The 24187-nt window shown below is 54.1% G+C and overlaps 3 protein-coding genes across 5 annotated transcripts; all 3 read left to right on the top strand.

The window, feature by feature from the left end:
* Window positions 1-1833: 1833 nt before the first annotated feature.
* Window positions 1834-12149, top strand: WDR74 (WD repeat domain 74). Its single transcript, XM_051966124.1, has 11 exons — window positions 1834-2390; window positions 2473-2582; window positions 4879-5000; window positions 5370-5433; window positions 6782-6931; window positions 7045-7146; window positions 10970-11070; window positions 11179-11234; window positions 11340-11485; window positions 11572-11628; window positions 11952-12149. Exons 1-11 carry the CDS (start codon window positions 2330-2332, stop codon window positions 12126-12128), a joined length of 1146 nt encoding a protein of 381 aa, XP_051822084.1. The 5' UTR covers window positions 1834-2329; the 3' UTR covers window positions 12129-12149.
* A 74-nt stretch (window positions 12150-12223) lies between these two features.
* TEX54 (testis expressed 54) lies at window positions 12224-13172 on the top strand. Its single transcript, XM_051966129.1, has 2 exons — window positions 12224-12405; window positions 12844-13172. Exons 1-2 carry the CDS (start codon window positions 12342-12344, stop codon window positions 13104-13106), a joined length of 327 nt encoding a protein of 108 aa, XP_051822089.1. The 5' UTR covers window positions 12224-12341; the 3' UTR covers window positions 13107-13172.
* A 345-nt stretch (window positions 13173-13517) lies between these two features.
* Window positions 13518-23703, top strand: STX5 (syntaxin 5). Of its 3 annotated transcripts, XM_051966126.1 has the most exons (12): window positions 13518-13658; window positions 15233-15329; window positions 15968-16211; window positions 17006-17079; window positions 17203-17258; window positions 18339-18409; window positions 18840-18956; window positions 19036-19092; window positions 19199-19280; window positions 19977-20083; window positions 20505-20626; window positions 22103-23703. In XM_051966126.1, the coding sequence occupies exons 3-12, from the start codon at window positions 15987-15989 to the stop codon at window positions 22260-22262; spliced, it is 1071 nt and encodes a 356-aa protein (XP_051822086.1). In that variant the 5' UTR covers window positions 13518-13658; window positions 15233-15329; window positions 15968-15986; the 3' UTR covers window positions 22263-23703. The 3 variants fall into 3 exon arrangements, with proteins under 3 accessions (XP_051822086.1, XP_051822088.1, XP_051822085.1); XM_051966128.1 differs by lacking the exon at window positions 15233-15329; XM_051966125.1 differs by having other exon boundaries at window positions 15233-16211.
* Window positions 23704-24187: the final 484 nt, after the last annotated feature.

Raw genomic sequence — 24187 nt, 5'->3', positions numbered from 1 at the left:
AGGGCCAGGAAATCATCATATACTTCAACAACAATACTATATGATGATCCATTCTGATGGACCTGGCCATCTTCAACAATGAGATGAACCAAATCAGTTCCAAGGGAACAATAATGAACTGAACCAGTTACGCCCAGCGAAAGAACTCTGGGAGATAACTAAGAACCATTACATTGAATTCCCAATCCCTCTAATTTTGCCTGCCTGCATTTTTTAGTTTCCTCCACAGGCTAATTGTCCACTATTTCAGAGTCCGATTCTTTTTGTACAACAAAATAACAGTTTGGTCATGTATGCTAATTGTGTATCTAATTTATACTCTAACATATTTAACATGTATTGGTCTACCTGCCATGTTGGGGAGGGGGTGGGGAGGGAAGGAGGGGAAAAATTGGAACAAAAGGTTTGGCAATTGTCAATGCTGAAAAATTACCCATGCATATAACTTGTAAATAAAAGGCTATAATAATAATAATAATAAAAGAAATAGAAGATGGATAGATACTTAAAATACAGGATAAAAGAGCCAGAAACTTACAGACTTTTGAATAAGCAGCTATTGCTTTTTTAAGCATTAGTCCATGTTAGTACAAGTTAACTAAACCCATGAGGAAAACCACAGAAATGACAAGGAATTCTCTCTAGGCAATGGATTCTTTTAGACACGAGAAGATGATGTCTATGAAACCTTGAGCCTGCACAAAGAGATCAGGGCACGAGATGCCAGGAAGAGAAAAGAAAGATGCATAAACTAAACTCACTCTTTTGCTCTGCCGAACTCTCCCCTCATCCTAACCTCTCTGTTCCTGTCAAGAGCCCTGTCACTATCAGATGGACAACCTGGACTTCTCACTTGCTCACCCTGGTGCCCAACTCCCCATAGTAAGGTCTTCATCACCTCATCCTGCCTCAGGTCTCTCCCCACTACATTCCCTCCCTTTAATTCATCTTCCTAGTTGCACATCTGACCACTTCCCCTCTCTTTTGTATAATTTCTATTGTTCAAAACCTTTCCTAAGCTGCCCCCCCACCTCCCCCTCCCCAGCCCATCCCTTCCCAGTCTTTTTACACCTTCCTGGCCCTGGGAACCTGCTTGGAATTTTCTCTCGGCCCATCTCGAATCCCTTCTGGCGGAAAAAAGTCTTTCCGAGTCCGTAATTAGTGCCAGGCTCTTCCTTCTGCTGCTCATCTCCCACATTGCCAGTCCAGGTCTTGGATGCCATCTGCCCCAACCCCCATCAAGAGAACTCCCCGAGAAGCTGGCCCAGGGCTCAGAGTGTGCGCTAAATAAATAAAAAAATAAATAAACAGGTGCCTGCTGCTTGACTGGCTGAGTCAGAGAGAGAGGGACTGGGGACCTAAACAAGGGTGTGGGCCGGGGGGTGGGGCTCTGGGCAGGAGGCAGATGGCTCTAAATGAGTCCAGGGCCGGGCAGACCTGTCAGGGCAAGGAAGAAGGGTCTGGGCTGAGCTGGAGCGTCCTGGCATTTACAGGTGGCCGGAGGGCGGGCAGGCCGAGGTGGGTGTGGCCCAGCGGCGCGAGCCGGCCTCGTGCAGAGGAGGACGCGGTGCACCGGCCACCTGTCTGTCGGCATCAGTCCTCGTGGCCTTCAGGCCCAGCTTTAGTGCCAGATTTCATTAAAAGTGACTGAATCAACCCTAAATCCAAAGCCTTGAATCATGCACAAGTTCCCTTGGTGCAAAGGCCACGCTGAGGAGTCGGCCTCGCCTTTCCAGAGAGGAAATGAGGGACGCATCCCACAGACGCCACGAGGTGTCCTAATCGTGCGGAAGTCCTCCCCACCCCCACATGCCCTCCCCATGGAAGCCGTGGGCGCTCCAACCCAAGAACGGGACGGGCCGCACGGTCCCAGGGCTAATGAGGGGCGGAGGCTGCCTTCGGAAGATTCATCTGTCGGGACATGACGTAACCCCGGTTCTAACGTGTCACCCCAACAACTACGGACCAAGGAACTATTTGAATCTATTTTTTAAAAAAGGTAACAGGAATCTGCGCTCCCCCTGGAGACCTCAAGGATAAGGATAAGACCTCATGGGGTCTCAGCCACGAGACTAGGATTGGGATAGGAGACACAGAGGCAGCGAGCACCCCGAACGGCCTCGCGGCCCGGACTCACAGGAGTCGAAGCCGCCGCGGCGCCGCTTCCTCAGCATCTTATGGTCCCCCTCACGGAACGTTCCTTAGAAGACCCGCCGCTTCCTAGCCGGACCTATTTGAAGTCACATCCGGTTGCTAAGGGAGGCGGGACCGGAAGTTATGGTCGGGAGACCCGCCCCCTCCTCCCCGGAAGTCGTCTGGCGGAAGTATCATGGCGGCGTCGGCACGCTGGAATCACGTGTGGGTCGGTTCGGAGACCGGAATCTTAAAGGGTTAGCGGAGCTGGGCAGGGGTGTGGGGAAAACGGGGACCGGGTCGGGGTGCGGTACTCATCCCCCCGCTGTCCCGACGCAGGCGTGAACTTGGTCCGGAAGCAGGCGGTGAACTTCACGGAGGCCGAGGGCAGGCCGCGGCGGGAGGAGGAGGTGAACGTCCTGTGCTGGGCGGACGCGGCCGAGAGCCAGGTGAGGCCGGGGCGGGGGTGGTGATTAACGGAGGGGGCGGGGCTGGAGAGGTAACGAGGGGCGGGGCTAGGGGGACCACCGCCTTCTCAGAGTCTGACAGGACGCCTCCTCGAAGTCCACCGGGATTCGTTCTCTCTTCCTCGGCTTTAAAGGAAAAGGCACCGGTACTACGAAACCCCCCCCCCCTTTCGGGCTCCGGCCGGCCTCACGCTGTTATTTGTGCCTTTAAAGGCCTGCTTTTGGCCAGGCCCCCCGAGGAAGCCCCCTCCGGTCCCTGCCGCGCCCCTGGGGTGGGAGGGTAGCAGGAGGCATTCCGTGGGAAGTTTGTCCTGCCGAGATCCGGCCGAAGGGAAGTGGGGCGTCGGGCGCGTTGGCTCCGTTTTAATTTGCGAGAACGAGGGGGACATGAGCGGTGGGGGATCCTGGGGTTTAGATTGTCTAGGTCCGCTTCTCCCACCTTGTGTTACAGGGGAGGAAACTGAGTCCTGGGCAGGGTGACAAGTACCTTCCCCACTGTCAGACCGCAGCCTCTGGGCAGCTGTTTCTCCCCCGGGAGCGCCTGAGCCCTGGAAGGCTCCAAGTGTTTGGGGGTGGGGAGGATATGGGGGGAGGGGCTGTGCAGCGCCTGTTTCTGACAAAGCACCTAGAGGGGACCCGACCTGCCAGGCCTCCGGCACCTCCTCCCTTCTGGTCTCTTGGGTCTGGTTCCCGTCTGTAAAATGAAAGCTTGGGCCGAATCCTTTGGGGTTCTCAATAGATTGACAGTTGTGAGGAGGGTCCAGATAGGAGAGACTAAGGAGCAGCGAGAGCCAGGAGAGGGAAGAGATGCTCCCATCCTGCCTCCTCTCGGAGGTTCTCCCTGGGGTCGCCACAGCCGCGATCTGATGGCAGCTGCTGCCGAGCCCCCCCTTCGGGTCTGGAAGAAAGCTCATGCTACCAGGCTGGAAAGGCGGCTGCCCGCTTCCGGGCCGGGCCTCGAGTGGGGAAAGAACAAAGAGACTTTGTAGCTTTGATGTTACTCTGCAGGTCCTTTTATTCTGCGACTGTAACCAGTCCAAGCCTTTTCCTCTGAGGGTCCAAGCTCAGGAGTTGAAAAGTTCAAGCTCCTCCTCTCCAGTTAGATAACCAGGTTTCAGATTTTCCCATAACTTATCTCGAGCTTCCCGTCAGCCTTGAGGAGGCAGAGGATTTTGTCCCTTCTTTAACCTCATTCAGAAGGTGGTTTTATCCAATCCCAGGCTCCAGTGAGTTGATATCCCTCTGTGTTGGTGACCTTGGGGTGCAGCTGGGACCCATATATTCACAGAAGCTTTTGTTAGAAACAGCGGGCGGCTTCATCCCGTGTGTGTGTGGGGGGGGGGGGGGGGCTAGGTCCGTTTTCTTTAATTCAACCAGGCTTGATCCCTCGCTCATCATCCCCGTGATGTTGGATAATTATGATTTTTGCTCTTATAAAATAAATACTGTCTTCAGTTCTGGATCTTTGACTCGAACCTGAGGCAAGCTGTGACCTGCTTTAGTGGCTGTTGGCACCCCTGCTACGAAACCACGGGCCTTGGTTTGCCTTTTGGTTAAGTTTCCCGAGCACATATTTGTTGCTCACCTGCTGTGCTGGCCCGTGCGAGGTGCTGAGGATACACGTGCACATAAAAGCCGCAATGGTAGCAATTTGGATTTTACGTGCTCATAACTACATCAGGAATGATAGCGGCCGTTGAGGTTTGAGGTTTGCAAAGTACTTTACGGGAAGCCGTTATGGTATCAGGTTGTCTGGGAGAGCATAAGCATTAGTGATTTGGGGGAATCAGGACAATCGGGTGAATCAGTCCCCAAACTGACCTAAGATGAGAAGTGGTTTTGTTGCCAGCAGTAACGCCGCAGAGAAGCCTCAGCCTGCACTGGGTCTCCGTTTACAAAATCAGGCATATGATATGTTCGGGTTGTCTTGTATCTTAACAGGGGATTTTGTGAAGTCAGGAATCCTGTCTGCCATTATTGTGGCTTTATGCATGGCAATTCTGCGTTCAGTAGGGGGCTTAAATAAAAATTCCCAGGATTCAAAGGGAGTCCCAACTCCTTTTGCAAGACAGTTGGGGTTAAGCAACCTGTCCAGGGTCACACAGCTGGTAAATGTTAAGTGTCTGAGATTTGACTTCACATCCTCCTGGCTCAGGGCCGGTGCTCTCCCTGCTGCACCATCTAGCTGCCCCTCCAAGTCCTTTTTCTCCAGAGAAGGAAACATGGGAAAAATCTTTGTCTGGGTGAATTGAATCCAGCCTGGTCCCCCTCCCTCCAGATTCTGATCGGCTGTGCCAATGGCACTGTGAAATCCTTCAGCACAGAGGAGGGCAAGTTCCTCAGGAGCAGGAGCTGTCCAGGAGGAGAAGGAGCTTTTCGGGGGCTTGCAAAGCATGATGGGTAAGAGCCCCCAGATCACCACCTTTTCTTCCCCTCTTTACCTCTAAATCTATCTCCAGTTTGGGCTGTCTCTCTTCTGGCAGCTTTGAATTCAACCCCCCTCTCTCCCAGATGATCCTAATCCTGGGCTTTGTTGCTTAGCACCGGGTTCTTGATTGGCCCTACATGTGGCTATTTTGGGATGTAGGGGTGCACTGGGAAACTTTCTTAGAACTGGGCAGGAAGAAGAAGCAGGGGATTGAGGCTTGTGACTTAGGATGGAGAGCTGAGCTGCTCAAAAGAGGCAGGGCACAGAGCAGCTCCCTTCCTGCTGGGACTCAGCTGCCACCTGTTTTACCTTTAATCTCTTTGACTCCCCCAATTCTACAGCTGCCTCATCACTTGCGTGGAGTCTGGAATTCTCCGCCTGTGGCCCGAGGACTCCTCTGAACATGTGAGTGCTTTTCTTTGCCTTGACTCATTTAATAAAGTCGTTTTGGTTGTTGGGCTCAGCATTTATTAGAAGCAGATATGAAGATAAACAAAAAGGTCACATAAAATGTGAAATTAATTTGTGAACTTATGTGACTTTTCAGTTATGTGGCTAATTTTGTTCATAATAGCTTCTGATTTTCCAAAATACCTATTCGACGTTCACCCTTGCAAAATCTTGTGTTCCAGATTTTTTCTCCCACTTCCCACCCTTAAACAGCAAGTAATCCGGTATAGGGAAACACATACAATTCTTTTGAAACATATTTTGGGGCTTAACTTTAACAAGCAGTGCTACACAATCATTCTGGGGATTCTGTTTCCCTTTCTGAACGTGTTTTTCTTTAGTGCATCTTTCAGGATTTTGCTGCTATTTCTCATTATCAACATCATCATTATTCTCAGTGCCTTTTTCTTTTCTTTATTCAATCTGGGCTCTCTCATTTGTCTTCCTGTATTGCTTCCTGTTCTTCACAGTTCACTTCTTAAAATGCAGTTATAGTGCACAAAAGTTTCCTCAGTCATTCCCCACTTGTTCGGACATGTGGATCTTCTCTGCTTTTTACTGTTGTGGATAATGTTGCTATGATAGGTCCTATTTTGCCTATAATAAAGAAAGGGGTTTCTTGGGATAAAGCCATGTTTCTTTTGGAGGCCCCAGAAGCTGCCTCCTCCAAGTCCTTTTGGGACTTGGACCCAGAAGAGTCCAACTGGTGATAATTCCATCAGCCTCATAATAGTTGCCTTGTTTCTTTTTTAAAATAGAACTTTTTTTTTTATGAACAAAAATCTCTTTCCCCAAGGGTAAGGCTAAAAACGCTCGTCATAGATGGGCACAGAAACCCCTGCTTTCTCCTGCTTCCTCTCTGTCAGAAGATGCACAGTTTGCATCTCTCATTGGTCCTCAGGGAGTTTGGTTGCTTAGCCATGGCATCGATCAGCGATTTTAAAGTCTTTCATAGCAATTTTCTTTACAACCCAGTTATTATATTGTCCCCCATTCTCCTTATTTCATTCCACGTCTCAGTCTTAGAAATCTTCCCAGGCTTCTCTGAAACTGTTCACTTCATCCTTTGTAAAGGCACAGTAGTATTCCCTTATATCCACATACTGTAATTTGTTAAGCCACATTTCCATTTTTTGCCACCATAAAAACAGCTGCTTTAGACATTTTTGTACATCTGGGCCCTTTTCTCTTGACTGGCAGGTATCCTGCCCTGTCTTCTATGATTCTCTGGCTTCCCTTGGGAAATACTGGGATACCAGGAGGAATCGGCTCTTACCTTTCTCTGTGTTCCCTTCTACCCCAGGTCAAAGAGCTCAGTGTGGGTCCTGGAGTGTGCAGGATGCGCCAGGATCCTGACAGACCTCACATAGTGGCCACTGGTGGAAAGGAGAATTCCCTCAAAGTGTGGGACCTGGAGACATCATCCCAGGAGCCCATATTCAAGGCTAAGAATGTGAGTGATGGCTTCCAGGCAGGGGATGTCAAAACTGCATGCTCGGGATGGGGGCCATAGAACTGTCTGCTGGACAAGCTGGGATGGGTCTAACCCACGGGTCTTCTTCCTAGGTCCGAAATGACTGGTTGAATCTCCGGGTTCCCATCTGGGACCAGGACATCCAATTCCTTCCTGGGTCACAGAAAATTGTGACATGCACTGGACATCACCAGGTAAGAGAGTGGATATACAAACTATGGGAATCACCTACATGCAGGAGCTAAGTCCAATGACCAGTTGCACTGTCTGGCACAGTTGCTTGTCTAGCAGTTACGATGGTCATTTATTACTGTCTTGTGTACTTACCCTAGTCTACTGATCTACAACTCTGTTTTATAGTATAGTTCAACATTTGATATTGTGAAACATTTTGTTGTATTATTAACATGGTCTGGCCCTTCATCTCCCAATCAAGTGATCTATATTTGGTTTTATTTTTATTACAGCTTTTTATTTATAAAACATGTGCATGGGTAATTTTTCAACATTGACCCTTGCAAAACCGTTTATTCCAAATTTTCCCCTCCTCTAGCTGGCAGATTGTCCAATACATGTTAAATATGTTAAGATATATATTAAATCCAATATATGTATACATAGTTATACATTTATCTTGCTACACAAAAAATCATGATCAAGAAGAAAAAAAACCTGAGAAAACAACATGCAAGTGAACAACAGAGTGAGAATGCTATGTTGTATTCCATACTCTATTCCCATAAGTTCTCTCTCTTGAGGTGTAGATGGCTCTCTTCATCACTGAATAATTAGAACTGGTTTGAATCATCTCATTGTTGAAGAGAGCCACGTCCATCAGAATTGATCATCGCATAGTTGTCTTGTTGCCATGTACAACGATCTCCTGGTCCTGCTCGTTTCCCTCAGCATCAGTTCCTGTCAGTCTCTCCAGGCCTTTTTGAAATCCTCCTGCTGATCCTTTTTTTATGGAACAATAATATTCCATAACATTCCTATACCATAACTTACTTAGCCATTCTCCAATTGATGGGCATCCACTCAATTTCCAGTTTCTAGTCACTACAAAGAAGGCTGCCACACACATTTTTGTACATACAGGTCCCTTTCCCTCCTTTAAGATAACTTTGGGATAGAAGCCCAGAAGAAACCCTGCTGGGTCAAAGGTTATGCAGAGTTCCAGATTGCTCTCCAGAATAGTTGGATTTGTTTACAGTTCCACCAACATTGTATCAGTGAGGGACACATATTTGTTAAACTCCTGTTTGCCAGTAACTCTGCAAAGTTAGGGATACAAGTACCCAAAACATACCCATTAGGGAGGGAGGAGGAGAGGATACCAGCATTGAGAGAATCCAAGGCTTCTTTTTGAGGGTTGAAGTTAGAGCTATAGTACTGGGGGAGAGGGAAGTGGCAGCCTTGCTTAGGGCTGTTAAGTGGTGCAGTTAATAAGAGTACCAGACCTGGAGTGCTGGAGGACCTGAATTCCCATTTGTCCATAGACAGTTGTAGTTGTATGGCCCTGGATAAGACACTTAGCCCATTTGCCCTAGTTTTCCTCATCTCTAAAATGAGCTGGAGAAATGGCAAACCATTCCATTGTCTTTGTCAAGAAAACCTCAAATGGGATTACAAAGGGTCAGACTGGACAACAAATCCTTGCCTTACTTCTGATCTTACTGGAAAGACCTCTGTTTTTCTTCTTGGATTTAAATACTATTTTAAGGTAAAGGTCCACTTATTTCTATAGTTTTTACAGTCTTTAGTAGAAATGAGTTTTGGATTTGGGCATTTATGGATATAATCATATCGTATTTGTTATATTTTTAATTTTTTTTCTGGTTCCACGTACAGTCATTTTTAACATTTTCTAAAATTTTGAATTCTAAATTCTTTCCCTTCATTTAGTCCCTTCCTAGGATGTCAAGCAATTTTATATAGATTACACTTATGCAATCAAAACATATTTCCATAGTAGTTATGTTGTGAAAGAAAACACAGGTTGGACAGACTATCACCACTATCCTTCCAAAAAAGAAAAAGTTTCAAGAGGAGGATAGTGTTTTTCATCATGATTTCTTCAGAATTGTTTTAAAGGATCATTGTATTGCTGAGAACAACTAATTCTCAGTTGGTCATCATACAGTAGTGTTGTTGCTATGTAAATTGGTCTCCTGGTTCTGCCGATTTCGCTCTGCATCGGTTTGTGAAAGTTCAGGTTTTTCGGAGAGCATCCTGCTCATTATTTCATGTGGCACAATAATAATCCGTCACACTCATAACTTGTTCAGCCACTCCCCAAATGCTGAGCATCCTCTCAATTTCTAATTCATTGATACTATAAAAAGGGCTGATAAGATTGTATATATGGATCCTTTTTTTATGCTCTCTCTGGGACACAGACCTAGTAGGTAGCGTTGCTTATTCAAAGGGCATCCGTAATTTTTATAGCTCTTAAGGATTAGTTCCAAGTGATTCTCCAGAATGGTTGGATGAGTTTACAGCGTGCATCATCAACAGTACATTATGTGTTCCAATTTTCCCATATCCTCTCTGGTATTTATCATTTTTCTTTTCTGCCATAGTCCATCTGATAGATGTGAGGTGGTACCTCAGAGTTGTTTCAATTTGCCTCTCTCTATTTCAGTTTTCTTTGTAATCCTAGCTGCATTGGTTTTGTTTGTGCAAAAGCTTTTTAATTTAATGTAATCAGAATTATATTTTGTGACACCTGTGTCTCTTTGGTCATTAAATCTTATGCATAGATCTTAGAGGAAAATTATCCCATACTACCCGTATTTGCCTCTGGTATATCACCTTATTTTGGTATATAATGTGAGATGTTGGTCTATACCTAAGTTTCTGCTTTACAATTTTCCAGATTTTCTAGCAGTTTTTGTCAAAGAATGGATCTTTATCCCCAAAGTTTGGATCTTTGGATTTATCAAATGTTAGATATTATGGTCATTTACTACTGTCTCGTGTACCTAACCCAGGAGTCCTCAAACTTTTTAAATAGGGGGACAGTTCACTGTCCCTCAGACTGTTGGAGGGCCGGACGATCATAAAAACAAAAACTTTGTTTGGTGGGCCTTTAAATAAACTTCATAACCCTGGGTGAGGGGGATAATCGTCCTCAGCTGCCTCATCTGGCCCGTGGGCCGTAGTTTGAGGACCCTTGACCTAAGTTATTCTACTGATCTACCACTGTTTTATTATATAGTTTGACATCTGCTATTGCTGAACACTTTTTTATATTATTAACATGATTTATTCCACTGGTAATCTTCCATATCTTGAACCACCACAATGGATTTACATATTTGGTATAATCCCCACCTGGCCACAGTTTACGATCTTTCCAGTACAGTGTGGCCTCTGTGGGGTTCATGACAAACAGGATGAAGACTGAGTTTCTCGACCAGTCCCTACTGCTGTTTCCTCCCCTTCTGAATGAGCGGAGCGGCCTGGATCCAGCCCCCCTGGACCTGTTGGTGCCTCCCGGCTTCTAGTTCCCCCAGCCTGAGCTAAAGGCTCTGTGCTAGGAGAACACAAGCTTGCCTCCGTTTTGCCTTGGCTCTGACCTTCTCTTGAGGCCTGAGGCTCTTGCAGAGAGGGCTGTGTTGTGCTTTTATGACTTGGGTTGCCCCACTCCTCACCTTCTCCTGTTTCCTGATTAGATCCACCATGGAATGGCCCCGGCTCTTTCCCCAAAACCTCTAGCTTTCTGGCTGGCATTTGGCAGGTTCCAAAGACCGGTCTCACTGACCACTTTGTGACTGGTGATGGAAAGTGTTGTAAGTGTGTGGCTGTATGGCCAGATTCTGGATCCCCAGAGGATCCTGGAGATATCAGAACAGATCTGACTTTTCCCTTCTCGGCCCAGTTCACAGATGAGAAAACTGATGCCAGAGAAGGGGCAGGCACCTACTCCAAGATGGGGGACAGCCGTGCCCTCCTGCCTCCAAGGCCAGCACTCTTTCCACTGCATATCATATTAATGTCTCAGTTTCCTTCCAGGTTCGAGTGTATGACCCAGCCTCCCCACAGCGGCGGCCTGTGCTGGAAACCACCTATGGAGAGTATCCTCTGATGGCAATGACTCTCACTCCAGGGGGCAAGTGAGTGATGGGAGCAGGGATCTGGGTGGGCTCTGGGGGGGGGAAGGACAAGTCAGAGCCAGCTCATGTGGATCAATCCCTGATTGCCCTTTGGGCTCCTTTCCACAGCTCCGTGGTCGTGGGGAACACCCATGGGCAGCTAGCAGAAATTGACCTCCGGCAGGGTGAGTTGGCTGGAGGAGCTTACAGGAGCTGGGAGGTGGGGCAGAGGAAAGCACCCGCTCTGATCACTTTCCTTGAAATGCCCCTTCTCCCTCCCTCCCCCGCAGGGCGCCTGGTCTGCTGCTTAAAAGGTCTGGCGGGCAGCGTCCGGGGGCTGCAGTGCCACCCCACTCAGCCTCTTCTTGCCTCCTGCGGCCTGGACAGAGTTCTTCGGGTACACCGACTTCGGGAACCTCGAGGGCTAGAGCATAAGGTGATGCCCCTCCCCTTCTGCCCCATTCTGCTCCAGCTCTTGCCGTACTCCCATTTTCACTCACGTCGCCCAATTGTCTCCTTCAGGTCTATCTCAAGTCACGGCTGAACTGTCTCCTCTTGTCAGGCAGGGACAGCTGGGAGGTGAGCACACACACTATCACCCAACCTCGGTTGTTTATTAGTGTCTGGTGGGAATGGGCGAATGGGCAACAGCCAAGGCGGCTGGAGGGCTTGCTGAGCGGGGACAAGGGAGCCAAAGCTGCTGGGGTGGAGGGGCAGCCCCCATAGTGCCTACTCCTGGATCTCTTGGAATCAGGAACCAGACACTGTTCCCTTGTAGCTTTAAGCTGTCAACTTATGTGATCAGTGGGTCCCCCTCAGTACTAAAAGTGGCCCAACTGGACCGGCAGTGGGGAGGGAGAGGGCCTCTCATCAGCCCTAAAGCTTTGCCTTCCACTCACCAGGATGAGCCCAAAGATCCTGCCCCAGTCATCCCTGAAGAAACAGAGAGCGATGAGTTGTGGGATTCGCTGCAACCAGTGGTTGCTGGGGCTAAGAGGAAGCAGAAGCCCCTGGGAGCCCAACCTGCAGGGAAGAAGCAACAGCTACTGAGTGGCCCCTCACCTGTCCCCCCTTTATAAATAAAGATGTCTCCAACCTTCTGTGACCCTGCCTCTTCCTCTGGGAGGGAGTAGATGGGAAGCCAGCTGCCTGGTCCCTGGGAGAGTCCCTGCCAGGGGTCCTGGGACAGCTCCCGGCTGGGAGAGGGGGGAGGGGGAGGACTCTGACGTCACAAAAGCCTCAGTAGTGGGGCGAGGCTATGGCTGCCTGGACGCCAGGCCTGTGATGGGGTGATGGGCTGTGTCAGGTCCAAGAACAAGAGTAAGGATGAAATATACTCCAAGAAAGAAATGGAAGGTAGGGTCGGTAGAGCCCAGGGGAGAGCCAAATCATTATGGCAGGCCGGCGAAGGGGCTGCACGGCTGCCCCGGGGCGGGGCGTGGTGTACCGGTGAAAGGGGCGGGGTGGAGACGCTGCAGGCCAATTCGCAGAAAGGACGGTCTGGGACTGCACCCCAGTCCGGCTTGCTGGGGTAGTGAGTGCACCCCAATCTGGGTATAGGGAGGAGGGCGCAGGTTAAGGCAGGTGCACCGTCGGGGTGGGGAGACCCTAGGAAAGGGGCGTGGGGGATGTGCTGGGGAGGCGGGTACGCCTTCGGCGGGGGGGGAGATGTGCTGGGGAGGCCCTAGGAAAGGGGCGTGGGGGATGTGCTGGGGAGGTGGGTATGTGCTCGGAGGAGGGCATCCTGCGGGGGGCCCCGCAACCTGGCTTTCCCGGCCCCCTCCCTGCCTGCAGGACGCTCCGGTCACCACCCCTCGTCGCGGAAGTCCAACGAGAGCTTGATCATCACGGTGCTGTGGCGGCGCCTGTCCATGTTCAGCCGTCGGGGCTCCACGCGCAAACAGTCGTCCACGGTGAAGATTGTGTCGGTTCAGAAGTCTCAGGAGTCCCGCAGCAGCCAAGTGGTGGAGCAGCCGTCGAAGTCAGAGCAGGAGCAGCTGCAGCGGCTGGAAGAACTAAAATTGTCCAAACGAAGGGAAGAGAAGGAAAACCGATGACCCAGGCGGACCCTTGCCCTGCCCCGCCCCCCGGAGAAGAGAATAAAAGTAGCGACCTAGAGCCTAGAGATGGTGCCTGCCTCACTCTTGGCTGGGGTTGGGGAGGAGGAAAGAGGGCCGGGGCTTCAGTTTCCCCTGGGTAAAATGGGAGGATTTCTGGTTCGACGGACTCCCGAAGCCTCCGCGAGCCCTTTAAGGGTCCTCCGGAGGCGGTGATGTAACTCAAGGGGGCGTGGCGCCGTGGATTTCCTTACGGGGAGGCGTGGCTTATGGGTGGGATTAAGTCGGCGAGTAGGCGTGGCCTGGTGATGTGAGGGGGCGTGGCCAAGGATCCTTTCGGGCGAGTGGGCGAGGCCCTCACTGTTGCGGGGGTGTGGCCACCGGCGTCGGCGAGTGGGCGTGACGGCGCACTGCCGTCATTTGGGGGCGGGGCCACGCCTAGGTGACGTGTCAGCCTCTGGTCTCTGGTCGCGTTTCCCTTACTCGGTCCCCGGGGAAGAAGCGGTATCAGCCCGCGCGGCGGAGGCGGCGGCAGCAGACAGCGACGCGGAGGTAGGAGACGACCCGGATGAGGCTGGGAAAACGCTGGGGCCGAGGGCGGCCGTCTCTCGGTGGGGCGGGGATGGGGGGGAAGACGACCGACTCCGAGAGACCGGAGACTTCTGCCGGTCCAGCCGCTGGTGAGCGATGCCGTCCCTGCCCAATCAGAACGCCGCATGAGGTGAAGGATAGCGCCGGCAACCAATTGTTGTTCGAAGCCGCGGAGAGGGCGGGGTTTATTATAGGGCGGGACTTCCGATGTCGGATAAACATTTTGGAGGGTACCCCTGAACAACGTCCTGGTCTCCCGGGAGCCCCCATACTAAGTTCCCACTGCTCTCTCCACCCCAGCTTTCCTCCAGCCCTTATGAAGCCTTTTCCTCAATCTCCCTCTAGCTCCACATTGGATCTCCCCCTCGGTCTTTTCCCTAGCCCTCCATTCTCCCCATTTCCCTCCCTTCTCCTTTCCCCTTTCTCCTCTCATCTCCCCCTCCTCCAGCCCTCCTTTCTCCTCATTTCTCCCCACCTTTCAGCCTCCCTTTTCCTCTCATCTACTCCCTCCAGCCCCCCTTCCTCCTCTCATCTTCTCCCTCCAGCCCCCCTTCCTCCTCTCATCTTCCCCCTCCTCCAGCCCCTTTTCTCTCCCTCCTCTAGCCCCCTTTTCTTCTCGTCGCCCCCTCCTCCAGTCCCTTTTCTGTCATCTCCCCCTCTTCCAGCCTCTTTTTCGCTTCCTGTCTCTTCCAGCCTCCCTTTTCTCCTCTCATCTCTTCCTCTTCCAGCCTCACGCCTTCTCCTCTCTCCCTCTTCTCCTTCCCGTTCCCTCCCTTCTTCTCTGCCCCCCATTCCTTCTCCTCTTTTGTTGCTCCTCCTTCCGCCCTTATTCCTTTCCGTCTCTCCCCCTCCATTTTTGCCCTCCCCATTTTTTTCTTCATTCTAACTTCTTTCCCTCATTCTTTCTCTCCCCTGTCCCCCGTTCCCTTCTTCCTTTCTCTTTTCCTTCTTGTTTTCTCTACTTCATTCCTCCATTGCTTTTCTTTCCTGTCTCCTCTTTCTGCCCTCTGCTCCTCTCTTGCTTCTCTCCTCTACCCTCCTTTCCCTTCTTCTCCCTGATTGCTCCTCCTTCTTCCCTTTTTGCCCGCCCTCAATGAGGAAGCTGGGGGTTCAGGGATATGGAGAGTTAAAATTTGGCTTTAGACCCTACTTAACTGTGGGCAAGTGACATGACTGTTGTTTGCCTCAGTTCCCTGATCTGTAAACAAAGATAAAAACAGCATTGGCTACATTCTAGGGTTGTTGTGAGGAGATATCTCAAAAGCACTTAGCGCATGTCAGACACATAATAGGCTCTTAATCAAGGTTTATTTCCTTTTTCCCTTGTCCCCATTCTCTCCTTCCTACGCTTACCTCTGTCCCCTTATTTTTTAAAATCATCTCCTTCCTTTCCCTTTTTCCTATTCTCTTTTTTCCTTTTCTCTGCCATTTTGATTTTCCTCCCCTAGTCTTCTCCCCTCTGCATTTTCTTCTTCACTTTTATCTTCTTATTTCTGTTTCCTCACTTCCTTATCTTTGTTTTCTTCTCTCCTCAGATTTTTTCTCCTACTCTCCTTTTGGCATGTCCAGCACAAAAACCTTGAGCTTGGAGTGACAGCTCCGGCATTCCCAGGGGCCGTCTCTGTGACCCGGGCAAGTTACTTACCCCCTTCGGCCTCAGCTGCCTCATCTGTAAAAGGAAGGGATTTGATCTTGCACTGCCTGGATCCATGCTTCCTCTTCCTGAGCCTTTCCTTAATCCCACCTTCTCCATCCTCGCCCACTCTCCCTGTTCTTTTCCCCATCTTGTTCTTTCTCATCATCTTATGATTTCCTCCCTTTTCTTGGGCCAGTTGGAGGGGAATGTGGGGAGGGAAAAGTAGGTAGTGTTTCCTCCCTTCAGGAGTCCGTGTGATTTAATGGGTTCCCGTCCTGGCTCCTCTGTGACTCCGTGATCTGCTCTGAGTCAAGTCTCAGCCTCTGTTTCCCTGTCTGTAAAACAAGACTACTGCTCCTCGTACAGAGATTCCCTCCCAATGCTCTCAGTCTAGAATGGGAACTCTTCCCCCTCCTGCCCCTCGTGACTGCTCTGCTTTCCCCCACATTGATTCGAAGTGTTGGCCCTTCTGCTCAGTCCCCCGTGATGCCGGAGTTAAATGTCCGGCCAGATCAGCATGAAAAGTAGGGGGAAGAGGGGGATATCGTGGGCTAGCGGAGAAGGAAGGAGCCAGGAGTCTGGGGAAATGGGGGACGATGGAGAACAGAGAATGATGGCTTGCCCCCCACAACAGTCCGAGGTTATGCGTCTAAATGAACACGAGGAAACGCTACGGGTCTAAGAACACAGATCAGGGAGTCTACCTGGGTCTCTCAAAGACACAGGTGCTGCCCCCTGCAGCGGCTGGCAGCGGCCTCAGCGGCAGCATCCCCACCACCACCTCCTCCCCTTCGCCGGGCCCCCCTCCTGACACCATGTCCTGTCGAGACCGAACTCAGGAGTTCCTGTCCGCCTGCAAGTCCCTGCAGAGCCGCCAGGTGAGGGCGACGGAAGGAGGGGCTCGCAAGGGTGGGCGCCGGGCCTTGGGAGGAGCTGGAAATCAGGGTCTCAGAGGGGGTCACCCGGAACCCCTCGGATGGCCCACAGACGGGGAGCAGTTGTCACCATCTGAGGTAAAGGTCAGGTCCTGCGGGCATACATGCCAACTGCAGTGCCCGCTGCCCCTGAGAGGGGGCCGAGGCCCAAGTTATAAAGCCGCCTCTGGATCTCAGCCAGCGTTAGACTTTGAGATCTGCAGATTATGGGGAGGAGAATACTTCCCCTGTTCCCCACATTAGAGCAGTGGTTTACTAGGGAGCTGGAGCAGCAAACAGTGAGATCTATTATTGGGAGGGGAGCTCCAGAAGCCTGCTTCCTGAGGTCAGGAATGGGGGGGCTCCAGAAGCCCACTTCCTGGGGTCTAGAATTGGGAGGGGGCTCCAGAAGCCCACTTCCTGAGGTCTAGAATTGGGAGGGGGCTCCAGAAGCCCACTTCCTGAGGTCTAGAATTGGGAGGGGGCTCCAGAAGCCCACTTCCTGAGGTCTAGAATTGGGAGGGGCCTCCAGAAGCCCACTTCCTGGGGTCTAGAATTGGGAGGGGGCTCCAGAAGCCCACTTCCTGGGGTCTAGAATTGGGAGAGGGCTCCAGAAGCCCACTTCCTGAGGTCAGGAATGGGGGGCTCCAGAAGCCCGCTTCCTGAGGTTTAGAATTGGAGGGGGGGTTCCAGAAGCCCACTTCCTGAGGTCGGGAATGGGGAGACTCCAGAAGCCCACTTCCTGATGTGTCTTCCAGAATGGACTCCAGACAAACCGGACAACGGCTCTCAGTGCTGTCCGGCAGCGCAGTGAGTTCACCCTCATGGCCAAGTAAGTTGGGGGAGTCCAGATGCTGTGGGATGTTGGGGCCTTGTGTGTAGAGAGTTTTGAAGATGGGGGGGGCCCAGCCTCCAGCCCCTTTCTTTGGGTTAACCCCCCCCTCCTCTGTCGTAGGCGCATCGGGAAGGACCTGAGCAACACTTTTGCCAAGCTGGAGAAACTGACCATCTGTGAGTGGGCACAGAGTTAGCTCGGGGGGACTGCGGGAGCCCCCTCCTCTCAGTCTGGCACATGGAGTTATTGGGCATCTGCCGGGTGGGGGGCTGAGGTTACCTGGACGAACAGTGATGGTCCCCGGTCCTGATGGGATTGACGAAAAGGCCCGTGGAACTGAGCCAGGCTGAGGGCTTGGTGGGGGGGCGAGACAGTCCCCAGGTGGGGATCACGCAGGGCAGGCTGGACCTCCAGAGATGGGGGGAAGAGCTCTCGGGGAGGCAGGGGTGCAGATGCTGCAGGGCAGGAAGAGGTCAGTGCTTAGGCTACAAAGCATCCTTGGCCTTGAAGGCCTCGGCTGGCGGTGAACAGTCAGCCACAGCCGCCCAGGCTCGCGTCGGGGTCCACGTGCCTTCTGACGTTAATGGGACGAGCTGGGCTGGGGCAGGGGCGAGGTCCGGTACGAAAGGGAGTGAGCTTCCCAGGTTCTCTGCCGGGAAGTAACGGGCCAGACCCAGGAGCGACTCCTGCCCTGAGGAAATAGGGGGACCCCAGCATGGGGGGGGGGTATATACGTTCAGGTACGTCCCCGTGCACGTGTGAGCGTGTGTATCAGTGCACGTGCTGCTGCACACGTGGGTGTGGGGGGAGGGGAGTGGACGCAGGACGTACGTGCTAAGAGACCCATTCTGTGCCAAGAGGTTGGGAGCAGTCTAGAAGTGAGCTCCGGACACGGGGGTACTGGGCAGAGCCCTGGCAGAAGGAGCCCACAGGGGAAGGGAGAAGGGATGGGGCCCAGAGAGGCCCAGAGGAACGGCTGCTCAGCCCAGAAAGGTGGCGGAGCGTGGCCTTGGTGGTGACGGCCCTCAGTGAAGAGGGGGACCCCGGGCCCCAGGGAGGCTAAGCACAGCAGCCCAGCCCAGATGAGGGAGGCGGTGGGACGGAAAGGGAGATCTGGGCGGCAGCCGTGGGATGGGGCTGCGCTCTGGGGGATCCAGGGGCCCCGAAATAAGCCAAGCCCCGCAGAGCATTTGGGCTTTCTCTGGGTGTGGCTCCCGCCTCCCCGTCCTCCCTCCCATTGGGTCTCTTTTCTCCAGTGGCCAAGAGGAAGTCCCTGTTTGATGACAAGGCTGTGGAGATTGAGGAGCTGACTTACATCATCAAACAGGTGCGCTGTGGGTGCGAGCGGCACTTCCTCCCTTTCTCCTCCTTCTCTCCCCTTTTCTCCCTTCTTTCCTCCTCTTTCCTTTTCCTCCTTCCTCCCCTCCCCCACCTCCTCCTCCTCTTCCCCTTTCCCCCTTGGGGCTTGCTCCGCTTCCCCAGCCTCCTCCTGTCCCTTTTGGGGGAGTCCCGGCCCCGTGTCTGCCCCCTGGCGGGGTCGCTTCCCTTTTGATGTCGGTGTCTCCGCTGTCACGTCCAGACCCTGGCTCTGTGACCACGCTCGGGCCCAGCTCGCTCAGGGCTCCGATGGGGAAGCTTGGCCCGGGCGCGGAGGCCGTGGGTCCCAGAGCCCGGCCCGCTGGGCCCGGCCTCCTCCTTTCCCTGGTTCCTCCGGGGCAGCGGGCGCTCACGCGGCCTCTCGCCGCTTCCTCCTCTAGGACATCAACAGTCTCAACAAGCAGATCGCCCAGCTGCAGGACTTTGTCCGGGCCAAGGGGAGCCAGAGCGGGCGGCACCTGCAGACCCACTCCAACACCATCGTGGTGTCCCTGCAGGTGAGGCCGAGGGAGGGCGGGGAGAGGAGGGCGCGGCGGGCGCGGCGCGGGAATGACCCGGCCCCTGCTCTTTTCCCAGTCGAAGCTGGCCTCCATGTCCAACGACTTCAAGTCTGTTCTGGAAGTGAGGACGGAGGTGAGACCTTTCTGCATGGGGCTGGGGGGAGGAGGGGCTGGGAGACCTGGGGCGCGCCATGGGCCAGGAAATAACCTCCCTTCCTCCCCATCCCCCTCCGCCCCAGAACCTGAAGCAGCAGAGGAGCCGCCGGGAGCAGTTTTCCCGTCCGTCTGTGGCAGCTCTGCCCCTCGCCCCCAACCACCTGGGTAAGGCGGAACCCTGGGGCTCCTCGCCCCTTCCTCTCTGAGAATCAGCCCGGCTTTGTGTGCACCAAGGTGGCTGCCCCCGAGCCCTCGGCCTCGTGGGGTCCTTACGTGTAGTAAGCGTGTCAGGGCCACTTAGAGCGGCCGGAGGAAGCAGCCGAAGGCACGGTGCCTTCCCGGGGAGGGAAAGAACAGGCAGAGCCCTGAGGGATGGGGCCCCTGGAGGGCAGGGGGGATGGGAAAGGGGGCATCCCAGGCAGGCAGGAGCCTTGGCTTAGAGGCCCAGATGTGGCTCGAGCCCCGGGGTGAGCTCCCTGACTGTGTCCCCATTTTCTCGTGCTTAGTATAAGTCCCTAATCCTGGGGGTCCTGGTGCCTAGCCGGTGACACGCTCGTGCAGACTCCATGACTGCCCTCGTTCCTGGAACCCCAGGCCGTCAGAGGGCGTTCCATGTCCTTGCATCATGGAGGACCTCAGGGTCCCCAGAGTAGACCGTGGGCCCTCTGAGGGCATGTGCAGCCTGGAGAAGGGAAGGCAAGACGCCAGGTCCTGGGCTGAGGGCTTTCTCCCAACAACCCTTTAAAGTAGCTGCTGGGGTTATCCCCATTTTACAGATGAAGAAATCAAGGCAACCATGAAGTGACTCTCTGGGAGTCACAGTTTGTTGACCGGGGCTCAACCTTCCTTCTCTTCCCGCAGGGGGTGGGGCTGTGGTGTTGGGAGCCGAGCCGAGGGCCGCAGGGGACGTGGCCATTGACATGATGGACTCCCGGACCAGCCAGCAGCTGCAGCTCATTGATGAGCGGGTGGGTACCCGGGCCGGAGCCCAGGGAGCGGGGCCTGCGGTCAACAAGCATCTCGGTCAGTCCAGACCCTGGGGAACCTGCTCTGGGCCAGGCCTGGGCATGTAGGCCCCGGACAGGGGTTTCTGAGCGTGCAGCCTTCCACGTCCAGCTGTGCTCCCAGCACGTTCTCATGGGTCCTGGGCCGCGGCGGGGGCGGGAAAGGAAGGAGACAGAATCGGAACAGCCCGGCGCTTTGGTCCAGGCGGTCAGACTCTGGGGGAGCACGGAGCTCATGGCAAGCTGGGCAGGGCCCCCATGCCAATGAAACCCCATGGGACCTGAAGAAAAGAGCTGGGAGCCTCTGCCACCCCCCCACCCCCCAGAACCCTCTCCCCCCCAGGAAGCCTGCTCACACCTGCATCCTTCTGCTTCTCCCCGGCAGGATTCCTACATCCAGAGCAGGGCGGACACCATGCAGAACATTGAGTCCACCATTGTGGAGCTGGGCTCCATCTTCCAGCAACTGGCACACATGGTCAAGGAACAGGAAGAGACCATCCAGCGGTAAGATGCCCAGTCCGGGGGCCATCACGAGAGAGGGCGGGCTCAGGGCCCCTCAATTGAGACGAAGCACTGGCCCCATTTTATGGCTTGGACCCCCAGCCGTCCGAGGGGGAGCCCAGAGCAGGGTTTTTAAGTAAGTGAAGGAGATTCAGCTGTCGAGGCTTCCTCTCCTACCCCCCAAGTCGGTTTGGATGGGTCGTAGGGTGGCTCAGGTAATTTAAATGGGAATTTGGGGGGAATGTTAAGGAAGCCACGGGCGACCTGTGAAGGCCAGAAGATGGCACAGGAAAAGTTGAGAATCTCAGAAATGCATAAAACAGACATATGGGATTGTGCAAGATCACCCCAGAATTTACAGTGAGGTATCCTAAGCACCCCAGAAAAGGAAAAGAGGAAATCCAGACTCCTCTTCTGGTACAAAGGGAGCGCCCCAAACTTTCACACGGATTTTCCAGATTGTGGCGGCACCGTGCTGCCAACCCCGAGAACCATACACAGTTTGAAGTTAGTCAAAATAAAGATGTATTTTCTCCCCCTTGGACCCCAATTTAAGAGCTCTTGGTCTGTCGCCAACACATCTGACAGGCCTGCTCCAGTCTGAGCTGGTCTCTCAAAGGGCCTTCGAGGAAATGGTGTCCCAGAATAAGGGAGGTGCTTTGCCTTGGTTCTGGGGGCTTTGCCGAGAGGGGTATCGGTCAGTTCCAGGGGAGAGCGTCTGGTGATGCGAGACCTTCCTTCCCTCGAAGGAAGGCTGATTCATAAGAGGCTGGGGGTGCTAGAGGCGGGGAGAGGCTGGGTGCTGGTGGAGATTGGGGGGCTGCCCTCTGCAGCAGGGGGGCAAATCCTGGAGTCAGTCTGGGGCCCCGGTTGTACCCTTCTGGATGCCAGATTCTGGGTTGGGTGCCAGGGTCACCCTGCCTTCCAGGGGCTCATGTTTGTAAAGGGGGAGGAGTTCAGGTCTGTGCTCTCCAAGGGCCATGATGCAAGCCTTTGCGGCCTCCTCGGGAGCGGTCCCTTCACATGGCACCCCTGGGCTGAGGCCGGGAGGCCGGAGCCAGCTCCTTTGGCCTCCAAAGCTCCCTGCTTTCCCTCTCTGTGAGCGGGGCAGTGCCATGAGTCCTGCTTTCCTGGAGGATCCCTGGGTGAACCCCAAAACCACACTCTGCATAAATGCCGAGTGTGATGGGGCGAGGGGGCAGCAACCCGGGGCTGCTGGGGAGGGTCAGGGTCAGGCTCCGAGCAGACGCTGCCCGATGACACTTGCTTTGCCAAGATGCTTTTCCCACAGCCACTTATCCCCCCATCAGCGCCCTAGGCCACCCCTCGGGGACCTTCTGGGCCATGAGTCTCGAGGGCCTCTCCTCCCCCACTCCCAAGTGCCCCCCAGTGGCCTCGGCTTCCTGTGGCTGCACCCGGGCAGAGGCTTTTGCCTCACAGTTCTTCACCTGGCCCGGTTCTGTCTCCTTCCTCTCCCAGGATTGACGAGAACGTGCTGGGGGCACAGCTGGACGTGGAGGCCGCGCACTCGGAGATCCTCAAGTACTTCCAGTCCGTCACCTCCAACCGCTGGCTCATGGTCAAGATCTTCCTCATCCTCATTGTTTTCTTCATCATCTTCGTGGTCTTCCTGGCCTGAGGCTTCCTGGTGTGGAGGCCCCCCGGTGGAAATCATTCCTTCAGGGGCCCTGCAGCCCCGCCTGTCTGGGGTGGTGGGGGAAGGGCAGGAGGCCATCTCTGTTTCCTGGGACTGAAGGACGGCCCCTGCCCTGTGACCCCGGGCCCACCTCTGCCCTTCCTTTTTTCCACCCAAACTCACCAGAGTTTGGACTGCCGTGAAAGGGTGGAAGGGGAGGGGGCCCCGGGCCCCAGCGGGGAGTTTCTCTGCGCCTGCCCTGGCGCCTGGCTGAGGCTCCATTGCGGAGGTGCACAAAGGACGGGGAGAAGGGAAGGCGGGCGCCCCTGCGGCTTCTCCCCTCCTTCCCCAAGTCTTCACTGTGTCGGGCAGAGCCCCAGCACCGCCGGCGGGCGGCTCCCAAGGACTGCGTCAGTTTGCCAAAGGCACTGTCATCCCCATTTTGCCGGAATTACAGCAGACGGTCAGCCCTGTCGGCCTTGTCCTCATTTCAGGGAGAGCGCGCGTCGCGGGGTTGGCCGGGGCGCCTCCTGGGCTAGTGAGAGGCTGGGGCTGGCCTAGCTGAGGCTGCTGGTCCCGTCCCAGCAGCAGCCAGGGAAGCTAGTCTGAGACCCCGAGCCGCTTCCCCGGAGGGAGGAAGAGGAGGGAGAGAATCTGAGCCAAGGATGTTCTCAGTGGACTTGGAAGGGGTTGTCTCAGCCCCCTTGCCCATTGGCTGTGCTCCTCCTTGAGCTTTTGAGGGGGCCAAGGTCAAGGGGCTCATGATCCTTCCCTGCTGGGATCCCGCTGTCTTCAGTGGCCTGCGGACACTCCTGGGGCTTTCTGCCCCTGGATCAGACCAGGATGGCAGTGGGCCCGCAGCAGCCGCCCCTCCCCAGTCAGGCCCCTCTCCTCAGCAGACCTCCCAAGGCCTTCTCTTGCCTTACCCCCATGGCCAGTGAGCCCCGTGGTTATCTAGCTGGTGTCCTGGCGGCAGCTGTAGGCGTCCTTGTGAAGGCCCCCATTTCTCAGTTCCTTCCAGTGTCCCAGGCACACAGGCGTCCTGGGGAGGCAGATCCTGGAGTCCAGTCCTCAGGAAGAATTTGTCAAGGCTCCTGGTCTTTGTAAAGGTTGAGATTTCTGGGGAAGCATATGGGGAATGCTTCCTGCCTGGACAGCCTTGGGAGACCCTTGAGACCACCATCAACATCTTGTTCCCAGGCTCTGAAGGCAGAGCCCTGTAGGCCAGTGGCTTCCTGTCCTCTCCGAGGCTTTGGACCTCAACAAGACAGAACCAGTTCTGGGGGAACTCAGAGGGCTGGGATGTGGTGGGGGGAGGATGAGGCAGCGAGGCATCATGGAAGGAGCACTGGTCCTGGCAAGAGACAAGACCACCTGCATTTGAGTCTCCACTTGCTCCTGATGTGCCCTCAACCAAGCCAATAAAGTAGACGTTTCTCCAGTGCTTCAAGTCTGCAGGCCCATTTCCTCGTTTGACCATAATTCCAACCATCCATAAGGTTGCCGCCACTTCCTGCGCCCGCCCCAACTGCCACTCTGCAGTCCTAATGATGCTGGATGGGTGCTGCCTTGGGCCAGCCTCTTGCCCCTTTGCCCGCTCCAGTTCTCTCCAACCAACCAACCTTGGTTCGCAGCCAGGCCCTGGGCCATGTCCCCATCCCCAGCCATGGTGCCCGCTGCAATTTCTAAGGGTTAATCTTCCCTTTTGCATGGACCTCCCTTTTCAACTTCCTCCCATTTTGTTGCTGAAATGGAGCTCCCCGTTAGGACCCCACATGCTTGACCACCTTGGTGGTATTCGTCCCACCTCTTGAGCTTCTCTCTGGGGCAGGGGGGGAGTTGGAATTGCCCTTGTTGCACATTTAGCTTTGCCCACTTTCCCCTGGGTGACTCCTCAGCTGGATCCCGATCCATGGCCCCAGCCCCAT

Source organism: Antechinus flavipes, chromosome 6, assembly GCF_016432865.1.
Source record: "Antechinus flavipes isolate AdamAnt ecotype Samford, QLD, Australia chromosome 6, AdamAnt_v2, whole genome shotgun sequence".
In the NCBI taxonomy this organism is placed as follows: Eukaryota; Metazoa; Chordata; class Mammalia; order Dasyuromorphia; family Dasyuridae; genus Antechinus; species Antechinus flavipes.
The sequence above is the reverse complement of the archived record's forward strand: the minus strand, read 5'-3'. Positions and strand labels throughout refer to the sequence as shown.

Bases quoted from the DNA above. Each gene is read 5' to 3' on its own strand.
- WDR74 (XM_051966124.1), top strand. From the start codon at position 2,330: ATGGCGGCGTCGGCACGCTGGAATCACGTGTGGGTCGGTTCGGAGACC. The intron at 6,932-7,044 runs GTGAGTGATGGC...TCTTCTTCCTAG, and splicing joins CCATATTCAAGGCTAAGAAT to GTCCGAAATGACTGGTTGAA. The intron at 7,147-10,969 runs GTAAGAGAGTGG...GTTTCCTTCCAG, and splicing joins CATGCACTGGACATCACCAG to GTTCGAGTGTATGACCCAGC.
- TEX54 (XM_051966129.1), top strand. From the start codon at position 12,342: ATGGGCTGTGTCAGGTCCAAGAACAAGAGTAAGGATGAAATATACTCC. The intron at 12,406-12,843 runs GTAGGGTCGGTA...CCCTGCCTGCAG, and splicing joins CTCCAAGAAAGAAATGGAAG to GACGCTCCGGTCACCACCCC.
- STX5 (XM_051966128.1), top strand. From the start codon at position 15,987: ATGAACACGAGGAAACGCTACGGGTCTAAGAACACAGATCAGGGAGTC. The intron at 18,410-18,839 runs GTGCGCTGTGGG...TTCCTCCTCTAG, and splicing joins TGACTTACATCATCAAACAG to GACATCAACAGTCTCAACAA. The intron at 19,093-19,198 runs GTGAGACCTTTC...CCTCCGCCCCAG, and splicing joins TTCTGGAAGTGAGGACGGAG to AACCTGAAGCAGCAGAGGAG.